The sequence below is a fragment of the Dendropsophus ebraccatus genome, chromosome 2, assembly GCF_027789765.1.
Source record: "Dendropsophus ebraccatus isolate aDenEbr1 chromosome 2, aDenEbr1.pat, whole genome shotgun sequence".
Classification (NCBI taxonomy): domain Eukaryota; kingdom Metazoa; phylum Chordata; class Amphibia; order Anura; family Hylidae; genus Dendropsophus; species Dendropsophus ebraccatus.
In genome coordinates, this window is record NC_091455.1 from 95301271 (window position 1) to 95315516 (window position 14246).

Sequence of the window (14246 nt, forward strand, 5' to 3'; positions counted from 1 at the left end):
TAGTCAATGGGTCAAGCTAACCTTTCACTGTTGCCTCCTCTAGCTGAGAGGGCTGTTACTTGAAGAACAGCAGCTGCACTGTTGCCATTTTTTGAACGGTAACGGCTTACGTAATAATTCTGGGCTAATCTATATTAGTTGACATCACAATTTAGCTTTTTCCTGGGTGGGCCTAACAAGGTTATGGGATCATTTTGGATTGCCTGGGCTATTTTCTCTATTAGCCACCCCGTAATAGCCCAGAATATTTCCAAATGCTTTGTCTCCAAAAACAAGTTAAAAGTCCTATTGAGTTTAACTTATGCAAGGCTTACTGATGCTGGATCGTGGGGTGTAGCCTATATTCCCTAAACGAGTATATGCTTTAATCACTGTTAATTTCCAACGCGTCATTTTGATTCTTATCTGCTGTTTTCTTATGTTACCTGTGATACATGTAGTGCGCCGGGGGACTCCGGCTCGTCCTTGGGCATTCCGGGATCCCTTCAGTGTCTTTAGCCATGATTTGCAGTGGCTGGCCACAGACCTCCTCCATGGCTTTCTACTTCCTCACTTTCTTTCCCTTGGGCTTGACCTTTTAGTCTTCACTCAGTGGGTTTCCTCTGGACTTTGTCCTTCCTTTTCTGCTTTATGACTCTTCTTCCTTTTCTCGCTTACTCTTTTTGCTTCCTTTTATAGCTCCCCTCTTCTATTAGAAAGGGGCATCTTTCTTCTCTTCTTTCCGCCTGTGCTCGGCCCTTTCCATCGTTCCATCGGAATGAAGTAGGCCTGGAGTCGCATGCTGACCGGGGGCTCTACTAATATCAGAGTAGGCTCATAATAATAAATAATATTTTTTTCTATAGCGCCAACAGATTCAACAGATTCCACAGATTTTTTTTTTTTTTTTTACAGAGTTAAAAGGTTATAATTGCATATGATAAAAGTTAATTAGAATAAATAAAAATATGTCATAAATATGAGACCAGCTCGCGAGAGCGCACAGACTATGAACTGGCAGTAACACAAGGCACAAGTGCTTTATTTGCCTCTGGTCCAGCCATTCTACATAGAAGGAGCTGGACAAGCCAGTTACACGCCAATGTCTTGTTACAGAAGAAACGTATAAAGTGCATGGAACCGTTGAAGATATATTAGAAAGTGAGCAGACAACAGAAGGGGAAACAAGTTTAGGGAATGTTATAAGAGAGCCTGAAGAGGTGAGTCTTCAGGGCACACTTGAAACGTGTAATTGAGTTTGACAACCCTGGTCTACATGATTCGGGCAAGCATTCTATTCTGTTGAATTTCCTTAACAAACAAAAGCTACATATGTTGCATTTCTTCAGGAAACTCATCTACTGGAACCTAATCAGATCACTCTCTTGAACTCTGCTTTTCCCTCTGCTTATTATAGCTCTTTGCCAAATTCAAAATTGTGTGGATTCTGTATTCTGATCTCAAGAAATCTTCTCTGGGAACATGTGGAGACGTGAACGGATGAGGAAGGTAGGATGGTCCTTATGAAGAGCCGCATTGCAGCAGAACTCTTCACTTTTGCCACATCTTACTTACCTACTGCCGGTCAAGGCCGTGACCTCTGCTTGATGCTGGAGCTCAGGGACAACTTTGCTGAGGGGATTGTGGTCCTGGGTGGGTACTTTAACTTCCTGTTGGATCCCCTTCTAGACTCCTCCACAGCTTCTTCCACTTAGCTTGGCGGTGATCCATCAGATCCACCAGACTGGTGGACACTTGTCGCCTGTGGCATCCTAGCAACAGAGATTATTCATTCTGTTCACAGGCCCACAATGTATAATCGAGGTTGGACTACTTTTTTCTTCGATATAGGGATCTTGCCTTGCTTCAACAAGCTGTTATTGACAGTATCACATTCTCTGACCACGCTTTAGTTATGGTGAGTCTGGAGATGCCTTTCCTCCAACATCCCCAGTGGCAGTGAAGACCAAATGACACCGTCCTTCAGGATGAACCAGAGCGGGAGGATGTGGATTCCACCTTGGCGCACTACTTTCAAGACAATGCGACGCTAGAGGACAATTTGGGAGGCCCATAAATGTGTGATAAGAGGGGTGCTAGTGAAGCATGGGGCCCATCTTAAAAAGGAGATATCTCTGAAGACTGTTAAATAGGTACAACTTACATAGTTGGAAATATCACATAAAAGGACCCAGACGAGGGATTAAACTGGTTGCTAGTAGCGATGTCACGATACCAGAATTTTAAGTTCGATACACCCCCCCCCCCCGACTGCGGCTATGATAGTTGCTGGGAGTTGTGTTGGGAGGCTACTGCTGTAGAACTGAAACTCCCATCACACCTTGTGCACTACAACATGTGCACTACAACTCCCCCATGTGCACAAGAAGGTAGGCTGGGAGTTGCAGTGGTGCAGCAGCAGCCTTCCAATATAACAACAACTCAGCAGCAGGGCTCGAGACTTGTAGTCCTGATTGTACATGTACATTGTACATGTTGTCTTGGCTGCAGCCGCACACTCTCCCGGCAGGCCATGCAGCCAGTGTCTAAAGTTTAGTAACTTTCAGCTGCTCTCCTCTTTTTCCTCCTCCCAGAGTGGCTGCACACCCTGCACAATGTGTACAGCGCCAAGCACACTGACAGCTCCCTGCACTAGCAATCAGCACCCTCCTCTCCTGACATCTTCTGTGTTGCTGGGACCCTGTCACCGCCTCCCCCCCCCCCCCCTATAAGATCAGCACCCCCTCTCCTGACATCCTCTGTGCTGCTGTGACCTCCCTTATAAGATCAGCACACTCCTCTCCTGACATTCTCTGTGCTGATATGACCTCCACAATAAAGCACACAAAAGAACTTGGTGAGTGCCGGGACTTCCCTTTATTGCTTGCTGGGACCAGTGCCTACCATGGACACCACCACCACAGCGGACTGCTGTTTTACTTCTATACCTCCCCCGACAGACTTGTCTCCAACCTGTTTTCCTCACGGGTCAACTATGGGTCATCTATGCTTTCTGTGTGTGCGCTCCGTCTCTCTCCTGCTGCCACTAATAACGGCCCGCACTGCTCCCCCCCGCTCTTCAGTCATCCTGGTCCATGTTCTCCTATGTGAGCGTGCGCTCAGCTCAAGATCCCTCTCTCCAGAACAAAAAATACCGACCTGCCGACTCTGGGAGCAGAGCGTGCGCGGGCGGAGGAGGTGACACTAGGGGGCGACACAGAGAACATGGCCAGTGCTCAGATAGCCGCCAGCTGTGTTCTCTGCGCTATACTTAGTTAAGCTGCGTTATTAAGCAGCTTAACATAAAAGTATCGAATACCAGAAAATCCTTGTATCAGTTTTTTTATCGATAGTAGTTTAGATATTTCAGTGCATCATGGAGCCCTACAACCGAATTCAAAAATGAGAAGAGCTGCGCTCTCACCTGCTTCACAATGCTAAAGCCACCTTGTCAAAATGTAAATGCTACTATTATGAGCACGGTAACAATTCAGGCAGAGCTTTGGCTACAGCATTGTGCACGCACCAAGCACATTCTTAAAATTCCTATGATTAAAACCAGATAGGACACCCCGGCCCACCTTCCGGCAGATATCACTGAGGCGTTCACAGATTATTATGCTGCTCTGTATTCGATTGACTCTTATAACCCCAACACACCAAGTAGTAGTTTTTAAGAGCACATTTAGCGATACTCTGCACTGGAGGGTCTTGAGCTCCCCATTTCCCAAATTGAACTGCCTTTAGCCATTCAGGGAACCTGTATGGGGGAAGCCCCAGGTCCGGATTTTCACTGGCTTATAACAAAACTTTTCTAGCTCCTTTGGCCCCAATTTCTTGTTGGCATTCAACTATGTCTCTTAGTCAGAGGAGTTGTCCTAAAGAGGGTAAAGACACTACGCAGGGAAGTAACTACCCCCCAATTTCATTTCTCAATGTCAACCTAAAGCTTTTTTTTTAAATCCTGGCAACGAGACAGTCTGTCTTCCTGGGGAAGGCCGTTCACCCTGACCAAGTAGACTTTATGCCTGGTAGAGAAGCAAGAGGTTACACCATAAGGGCCATTGACCTTATTCATAAGGCGAAAACCACAGATTTGCCTCCGATGATGTGCCTAAGGGTCCACTGGCCCTTTATCTCAGAAACACTCAGCTATCTGGGTCTTGGCGCCAATTTTATGAATTGGATATCGGCTTTGTATAGTAATCCATAGGCTAGAGTGAGGGTGAATGGTCTCCTCTCTGAGAATTTCCCCATCAGGAACAGCACGCGGCAGGGCTGCCCACTGTCCACGCTTATTTTACCTCTCACTTTGGAACCCTGCTGTGTAAAATACGGGCTAATTCGGTGCATGACACCAATCACAAGGTAGTGACATATGCCAATGACTTATTGTTCTTTATTTCCAATCCTGCGGTCTCTCTATCTTCTTTAATGAAGGAGCTGGATGGGTTTGCCAAGTTGTCAAACTTTAAAATTAACTTCGCTTAGTCAGAGGCCCTCAATGTGGAACTATCAGGAAGTCTGGTGTCGTTGCTCTGTTCATCCCTCAGATTCCGTTGGACGTCTGAAGCACTTACATACTTGGAAATTTTCCTTCCATCCAACCTGAGGAAGCTTTAGGCCCTAAACTTCCCACCTCTTTTGGTTAAAATTCAATTGCAATGTGCGGTGTGGTCTGCGGGTTACTTCTCCTGGTTCGAGAGATGCTCCATTTTCAAAATTACGATTTTCCCGAACTTGCTCTATTCCTTCCAGTGCATCTAGGCACAAATTTCTGTTTACTTTTTTAAGTACCTGGTGACGCTACAGATTAAATTCATCTGGAACAATAAACCATCCCGTCTTCAGAGGTCAATCCTACATCGCCCAAAACACAGAGGTGAACTGGGTCTGTCCGAAATTTTGGTCTTATAATTTGGCAGCACTCCTTACCAGAGCCATTGACTGGTGCTGTCAAGCAGATTTTAATCCCTGGGTAAAACTGGAGCAGTCCTTCACCAGCATTCCTCTTAGGTGTATCCCCTGGATACACCCACCGCACCTTTCTGCGTTAGGGATGCATCTCACAAAAGGCCCGACGTTACAGGCTTGTGCCAAAGCTGCTAGCCGCTCCCACCTCCTACCGCTACGCAGTCCCCAATATTGGGGAACCCCATGTTTTTACCTGGACTAGAGGCGCTGTGTTCTGCTCATGGGTGAGGGCTGGTAAGTTTAGAGTGGAATCTTTTCTCTCAGGCACGGAATAGGCATCTTCATTGGAGCTGAATGCTATGTTAGATCCGGCCACCTTTGGGCCCATGGCAAATTGCGCAGCTGAGGCATTTTTTTTACCTTGCCCTCCCAATCTGCATTTAGTACATCTTGGACTTATTTTGAGGCTCTCCGCCTAGTCACAGACCTATTTTGAGACATTCTTTGTCTCTCACCTATTCTGCTATATTATCTCCCCTAGACCAGCCTCCTCCTAACTATATGCTAAAGTGGGAGACGGATCTGAATCTGACGCTCTCCTCGGCATAGAGGGAGAGGCTTTTCATAAGTCTTCCATGTGCTCTGGCTTCCAGGAGGACGGCTACAAGATACTCACTCGATGGTACAGAGTTCCAACTAAACTCCATGCTGGCGGTGCAGTTTGGCAGAGCAGACACATCTGCACATCTTTTGGTCCTGTCCCTTACTGGCGTCATTCTGGGACACCATGAACTGGGTCTTCTCTGACAGGTAACAAATGTTACGTTAGAGCTAACATCGGCTCTTTTTTTCTGTATCATTGCGCACTTCCCATTTCAGAATACAAAAAATCCCTCTTATGCTTCCTAGTGATGGTAGCGAGTGCATGTATGCCTCTCCTCTGGAAGAAAACGACCCCTCCCCTGGTGTCCCTTGGAGGTAAAACGACCTTGGAGATAAACAACCTCATGTACATGGAGGACCTGTCAACCCCTTACAATACAAATTAAATTTTAAAAAAGACTTAAGGCCCTATTCTACAGAACGATTATCAGCCGTATTTGTCCAATATTGGCTGTTACGGCCGATAATCGCCTGGTGAAATAGAAGGCATTGATCAGCCGACATTGTTCATGTCAGCTGATTGGTGCGTCCTTTGTCTTTCAAGCATGTTGAAAAAAAAATGACTGTGAAAGCAGCGATCTGCTGCCGTTGCCCTCATGGAATAGGCGCAGCAAACCGCCACTATCCTCTATCCCCCCCCCCTCCGAACTCACCCGCTGCTGTTGCATGGGATAGCAATGGCAGTGAGCGGGAAACGAGGAGTCGCCCCATGGAATAGGGGCTTTAGTTTGCCTGGATGTCTTCTAAAGAGAACCAATCACCTAAATATAACTGTCCCTATTATGAAAGTACATCTCTCCCTAAGTCTATTCATGAAGATACAGACTGCATTTGCAGTCTGTATCTTTATACTTTACCTGATCCTCTGTTCCCTGGCTGTTCCGGTGGGGGCCGCCATCTTGATGACGTCACTTGCGTTCCAGCGTGACGTCATCAAGATGGCGGCGCCGCCAGAACAGCCAGGGAACAGAGGATCTGGTAAAGTATAAAGATACAGACTGCAAAGGCAGTCTGTATCTTCATAGATAGACTTCATGAGGATACAGACAGCATTTGCAGTCTGTAGCTTTATACTTTACCTATCCTCTGCTTCAATGCCGCAAGGCCGGGCGCCGCCATCTTGATTACGGGCCTTGCGTTCCACCGCTGGAACGCAAGTGACATAATCAAGATGGCGGCGCCGGCCTTGCTGCACCGAAGAAGAGGATTAGGTGAAGTATAAGAGGGACTTTAGATAATACACAGCGATCTTGCGCTGTATAGCGCGAGATCACTGTGTATTAACAGAGCGGCAGGCAAAGGATCATGGGAACCTTTCCTGCCACTCTGCATGACGGGAGTTTCCTGTCTCGCGCCGGCTCTTTTGAAAAGAGCCGGCTCGAGACAGGAAAGTAAAAAGGGAATAATTCAAAAACGTGGCAATAAAAATAATGAATTATATTTGCAAATGTCAATAAAATTATGATTTGCATCTAATTAGGGAATCATTTTTTTTTAACTTTCGTCCATGATTGGTTCTCTTTAACCTCTTAAGGACATATGACGTACCCGTACGTCATATGTCCTCATTAGCACTTCAAAACGGGGCCGCGCGGCGACCCTGCTTTGAAGCGCCGCGGTCCCGGGTGCCCCGTGTAGCCCGGAACCGCCGTGCCCGCTAATTAGCTAATCGGAGGCAGCTGTCAAAGTTGACAGCTGCCTCCGATTACAGGAGGCAACCTTTCCCTGGGGTCTAGTGGGGGAGATTGCTCCTCCGGGACGTTGTCCTGGAGGAGCGATCTCCTTGTCTGATGCCGGCCGGGGACTCATCCAAGATGGCGCCGTCCCCGGCTCGGCAGCAGCCGAAAGCAAACGAGTGCCTATCTCATTGATCTTTGCTGTATATCTATACAGCAAAGATCTCAAATGAGAGATCAAAGTATATATACTAGAAGTCCCCTAGGGGGGCTTCTAGTATATGTGTAAAAAAAATAAAAGTCCCCTAATAAAAGTCTGAATCACCCCCCTTTTCCCAGGTTTTAAATAAAAGTAAACAAATAAATAAATAAACATGTTTGGTATCGCCGCGTGCGTAATCGCCCGAACTATTAATCACATTCCTGATCCCGCACGGTAAACGGTGTCAGCGCAAAAAAAATCCCAAAGTGCAAAATTGCACATTTTTGGTCGCATCAAATCCAGAAAAAATGTAATAAAAAGCGATCAAAAAGTCGTATATGCGCAATCAAAGTACCGATAGAAAGAACACATCATGGCGCAAAAAATGACACCTGTGACACAGACCCATAGACCCAAGAATAAAAGCGTTATAAGCCTGGGAATTGTGCGATTTTAAGGAACGTATATTTGTTAACAATGGTTTGAATTTTTTATAGGCCATCAGATACAATATAAGTTATACATGTTATATATTGTTTTAATCGTAACGACTTGAGGAACATGCATAACAAGTCAGTTTTACCCCAGGGCGAATGGCGTAAAAACACAGTTCCCCCAAATAAAAGAAATGCGTTTTTTTTTTTTTCAATTTCACCACACATTGAATTTTTTTCTGGTCTCGTAGTGTACCAAATGCAAAAATTCAGCGTGTCATTGCAAAGTACAATTAGTGACGCAAAAAATAAGGGCTCATGTGGGTTTCTAGGTGGAAAAATGCAAGTGCTATGGCCTTTTAAACACAAGGAGGAAAAACCGAAAACGCAAAAACGAAAATGGGCCCCGTCCTTAAAGGGCTAAGGACATTGCTGAGTACGCGGCCCTGTTGCAAAGCTCAGCTTCTGGTTAATTGGACTCTCCTGGAGACAAGGAATTGGATGGTATGTTCCTGGGACCTTTTCTTTCTGGTCTGGTTGCTGCTCTCCATGACCAGGCCATTATCTAGGTACACCCTAGCCCACTCCCCCTCCCTCTGCTTATCCCCCCCCCTTTTTGTAAGCCATTTTGTTTATTTAATTTTCTCTTTCTGCCTTTTTCTTCTTTACACTGGGTGTACTCCACAAACTGTGGTTCTGCCTTGAAAAATCTCTGGAGGACGGGGTTGGTCCAGTATGGTCCTCGGTAACCCTTTGTTGTCCTTTTTTTTTTTAATCAGATAGTTTTTATTAAAGGGGTATTCCAGGATATTTTGACATTTACTCTACAGATTAGTCTTGTAATATAATCAATTTGTCTCATTAGTTTCTATTACGAATTTTGTCTCTTTCTCGCAATTTTTACATGAGTCACGTGGTCCTGTGACGTCACCGAACCGGAAGAGTACTGACTTGCCGACTCAGCCGGCCTCTAGTTAGTTATTCACTTAGCAGGCTTCAGAGCCTTACAAACGGCCCTCCCTGAGCACGGGATGTCACATGACGCCCTGTTCCAGAGCTGGCCTGTCAGTGTAATCACCTCAATCCCTCCCTGTGTAATGATTGCGGACCCCTCAGCCCCGGCCCCCCTCCCTGTGTAATGATTGCGCCCCCCTCTCTCTGTAAATCATTGCGGACCCCCCGGCCGCGCCCCCCCTCTCTGTAATGATTGCGGACCCCTCCTGGCCGCGTCCCCAACCCTGTGTAAACATTACGATATACAGATCACTCACCCCCTGGTGTAAGCCTGTTGCATCGCTGGACCCGATTTCGGCGCCTTTTTCAAGCAGCTATCCTCAGCTGACAGGCGCTCTGTGTGAGGCAGGAGAGATTCCTTTCCTGCTTCGTACAGAGCGCCTATAGATCGCCCAATACAACTCAGCTGACAGGCGCTCTGTACGAAGCAGGAAAGGAATCTCTCCTGCCTCACACAGAGCGCCTGTCAGCTGAGGATAGCTGCTTGAAAAAGGCGCCGAAATCGGGTCCAGCGATGCAACAGGCTTACACCAGGGGGTGAGTGATCTGTATATCGTAATGTTTACACAGGGTTGGGGACGCGGCCAGGAGGGGTCCGCAATCATTACACAGGGAGGGGGGCCGGGGCTGAGGGGTCCGCAATCATTACAGAGAGAGGGGGGCCGGGGCTGAGGGGTCCGCAATCATTACACAGGGAGGGATTGAGGTGATTACACTGACAGGCCAGCTCTGGAACAGGGCGTCATGTGACGTCCCGTGCTCAGGGAGGGCCGTTTGTAAGGCTCTGAAGCCTGCTAAGTGAATAACTAACTAGAGGCCGGCTGAGTCGGCAAGTCAGCACTCTTCCGGTTCGGTGACGTCACAGGACCACGTGACTCATGTAAAAATTGCGAGAAAGAGACAAAATTCGTAATAGAAACTAATGAGACAAATTAATTTTATTACAAGACTAATCTGTAGAGTAAATGTCAAAATATCCTGGAATACCCCTTTAACTTGCTCAGTGCATACCAAACATCAGCAATTACAATATACAAAAACATTAAGAATGTATACACATGGTACAAATGTAAACATCCAAATATAATTACAAACGAATAGTTTAGTTGCAAAGAGTCCTCCTGTTTTTCTCGTTTTTCCTCATAAGTGCTTGTATCTCAATTCCGCACAAATCAGTTAGAAAGAAAAGAACAAAAGGTAGAGAACAGGAAAAAAAAAAAACAACACCACAAGTTTGCATAACATAACCAGCGGTCCATTATGAGCCTAAAATACCACAATGTACACCAAGTATGGTGTAAACATGTTTATATGATACACCAATAACCATCAGAGAGAAATGAGTGCCTGCAGCAAATGCCTAATAGTGATTATAGAGCTACAGCTTAATCAGCCATCGTATCAGAGCTTATATGGCCATTGCATTAATAAATTGCTTATAGGGGTTTCTACATATACGTAGAAGAGTTTAACTGGGGAGTCCAGGAGCATCCAGCCAACGGGAGCACTTCCTTTTAGAGTACACTCATCTTTCCTGTCTAATAATCATGTTTATTCTGTTAAGAAAGTCAGGCCAAATGGGCTCAGGGTTAATCCATTTGGACGCCACAGTTTTCCTTGCTTGGAACAAAATCCTTTGTATGCCTAAGACAGTATATTCATCATGATGTAGTGATTCCAGTAGTCCCAATATCTAATAGGTGGGCAATAGAGGCAATGTAATATTATACACCCTTTTTATTATGTCACTGACAACTTGTCCAATAGTCGTGTAGTTTCTGACAATCCCAGAACATATGTATGATATGGGCATCTACCATATCACATATCTGGGACAATTAGAAGTTGGGCTATAACCCATTTTGTGCATAACGTGAGGCGTTTTGTAAACCCGATGGAGCAAAAACAACTGTGGCAATCGCTGAGCTTCACATAAAGACAATGTGGACGTCATCTGTAATAATTCCTGGCTCTGTGAGTCATCAATGTGGCCTACATCTTGCACCCATTTCTCACAGAGTCAGGGGCGCCTTTGAGATCTTGTTTTGTATGAGAGACATATATACAGTAGAAATGGCTCCCAGCGATAGTCTCCTACTACCCACATCAGTCAGAACATGGTGAGACGTCGTAACAAGAGGGGTTTGCACGTGTTGCGTTTGGAGGGCATGTCTAATCTGCAGATATTTGTGAAATTTTCTATTTGTTAGCAGAAAAGTATCTTTAAGGGAGTCAAAGGATACCACCGCTCCCTCTTTCCAAACCTAGTGTAAAAAATGTATACCGGACATCATCCAGGGAGAAAAAACCACATCGACTGAATAGTTCTGGCAGTTTGGGGTTTCTCCATATAGGAGAATAGTCAGTGAATCCCCGTATCCCTAATAGTGATTTGGCAGCATCCCACACTTTAATGAGCAGTTTGAGAGTAGGCAGTGTACAATCCCACCCAGCAGTATACCCACTATCAACTGCAGCTAGGGGTGACACTTGTCCAGTTAACCACATCACCATACGGCCCACTACTCCGATCTCCTCACCTTGCCCCCAACCTTTCATATGTTGCAACTGTGCAGAAATAAAATAAACATCTGGGTCAGGAATTACAAGTCCTCCCTCAGTTTTAGGACGTTGGAGAGTATCCAATTTAATCCTGGCTGTCTTCTTTTTCCAGATTAGTTCCCTGAACATAGTATTTATTCTTTTAAAATATTTGGATGGTAATCATATTGGGGAATTATGAAGTATATACAGCAGTTGGGGCATAAGTATCATTTTAATGAGATGGCCCCTACCCACAACCAAGAGGAGCAGTCGACACCATGTATCTATTTTAGCTGCACTTTTTGGAAGTTTTGGACAAAGATTATCTGAAATATAATCCCTCACCGTTGCTGAGACTACCACCCCTAGATATTTAAACCGGTCTACACTATGCAAGTGTGCCTGAGGGGCATGAAGTACCGATGAGGAGTTAAGAGACATTACGACCGATTTATCCCAATTAATGGTCAATCCAGAAAAGGAACCAAAGGTTGTGATTATGGACATTATGGGGCCTATTGATTTATCATAGTCGTTCGTGTACAATAACATGTCATCTAGGTATAGGGAAATTCATTCCTCCCTCCCCCCACAGGAACTCCCACTAGACGCTATCAAAAGCTTTCGCAGCGTCGAGTGAGAGCTTAGCTTGATTACTTACCCCTCCACACCCCTCCCGGGCCTGTATGTTCATAATGAGACGTCTGATATTTTGGGCCGTAGATCGGTTGGGCATAAAGCATGATTGATCAGGATGTATAAGGGTTTCTATAACAGTTGTTAACCTATCTGCTAAAACCTGGGCCAATAATTTAACATCAACTGAGATAGGACAGTATAAGTCAGGTCGGGTGGGATCTTTACCGGGCTTTGGGATAACCACTATAATGGCCTCCAGCTGCGAAGGTGAGAGACTGCCTTCCTGAAACATTTCCAATAGCTGTGGGAGAAAAATCCCTTCGTTATTTTTTCATGTGTACTATTGTACCTTTGTCTGTATAACGTTCCCTCTTTTACTTTTGTTTACACCTTGTACCGTTTGTCTGTGTACACTGCGTTATTATTTGTCATGTTGGGGGACTGGTAGGCGTGTTGCCGCATCACCTCCGTGTCTTCAGTAGATGAAGAATACAAAAATAAATATATATCTCTCTATCTCATCATAATCAGCGTGTGCACACATAACTGAATAGGGCGCTATTCAGAGATAGATAGATATAGATATATCTATCTATCTCTATATATCTATGTAGCACCCTATTCAGTTATGTGTGCACAAGCTGATGATAATGATGAATTATATATAAATCTCCATCATCATCATCATGATCAACGTGTGCACACATAACTGAGTGGGCCGCTCACCTGGGTATCCAGGACAGGTGTCCTAGATTCCCATGAAGGCCCTGCAGGGGCTGGGGGGAGGGATGTTGGAGGCACAGCACCCAGGGGTGGTCCTGGCACTTGCCCAGGTTTACCAGGTGCTGGCGCCCCCTTTTGATTGACTGGTCCATGCACCATGTGTGGACGCACACCCCTAAGGCTAGCCCTGGTGGACATTTCAGTAAGACAGTTACCCAAAAACACAGGGAAACTCTTAAAGGGAACCAGTCACCCCGTGGCCCCGGCAGAAACTGACATACAGTGACATAAAGGTCAATATACTTACCACATCGCTCCCGGTCCCGTCCCGGATCCCATTGTTGACACTGAGAAATCGCAGATTCTTCTTCTCGCGCCCATTATGGTAATGAGCGCCGCCGGGTCCGAAGTCCAGCCTTCTCCCCGCCTCCGACACTTGATTGACGCCGGGTCCTCTTCCTCCTCGGCTTCTTTCTTCTCGCCGGATCCCGCCCAGGCGCCGTGACAGTCGTTTTCGGCGCATGCGCAGTTCACAATTGAAGCCGCTCCGCAGCTTCACTGTTTACTGCGCGTGCGCCGATTGTCTCGAACACATATCCTGTTTGCCGCGCAGGCGCAGAAGAGGTGACGGGACCATCGCAGCGGCGCCTGCGCGGGAATTAGTCAGAAGACTGAAGACGTCAATCAAGTTCCAGGAGGCGTGGATGGGCGGCGACGAGAAGAGGACCTCATGAATAAGTTGGACTCGTCAGTCGTTTCCTATGGACGTTGGACTCATCTCAGCTCATTACCATAATGGGCAGGAGAAGAAGAATCGTCGATTTCTCCGTGTCAACAATGGGATCCGGGACGGGCGGGAGAGATGTGGTAAGTATATTGACCTTTATGTGACTGTATGTCAGTTTCTGCCAGGGGGCCACGGGGTGAATGGTTCCCTTTAATTGGTTTCAAAGAAAGAAAACAAATCTGCTACAATGGCCCAAGCCAATCACCTGACTGGAATGCTACAGATAACTTACCTTTTTGGTATCAGTTTTCTGGGAAGATAGACTTCCTGGCCTTGTTGTGTTTGCATTAGTCTTCCTGTGTATATGAAAAATGAAATAATTGCTATGTTCAATGTGCATACTTTCTCAGCCAAGCACTGTAAAGTGAAACTTGGGTTGCCCCATACACATTTTAAAGGGCTGAAGGTATACGTCACTGTATCCTTTTACAGTTTATTGTGTTTAGTGCTACTCATAACTTTGTACAGAAAACTTAAATATGAATATTACAATCAAATAAGAAATATGGGCAGGGCTCAGACTCCATTTCATGTCAATCCATAAAGTTTCATTATCACTAAGGGTACAAACCCACTTGACGTATTTGCTGCGTGAATCAGTCTTAAAAATAAGCAGACAAAACGCAGGTTGGCTTTATACAATTGTTCTGCGTTAATACGCAATTGCGTAT

The 14246-nt window shown here is 45.8% G+C and overlaps 1 protein-coding gene across 7 annotated transcripts in view; it reads right to left on the reverse strand.

Annotated features, from left to right (window-relative positions):
* The window catches only part of SYCP2L (synaptonemal complex protein 2 like), a 209361-nt gene that overhangs the window by 68605 nt on the left and 126510 nt on the right, over window positions 1–14246 (reverse strand). For all 7 annotated transcript variants that reach the window (XM_069958020.1, XM_069958018.1, XM_069958016.1 and 4 more), the window contains one exon: window positions 13808–13871. In XM_069958020.1, the coding sequence (XP_069814121.1) occupies window positions 13808–13871 (64 nt within the window). The remainder of the gene's footprint in view (window positions 1–13807; window positions 13872–14246) is intronic.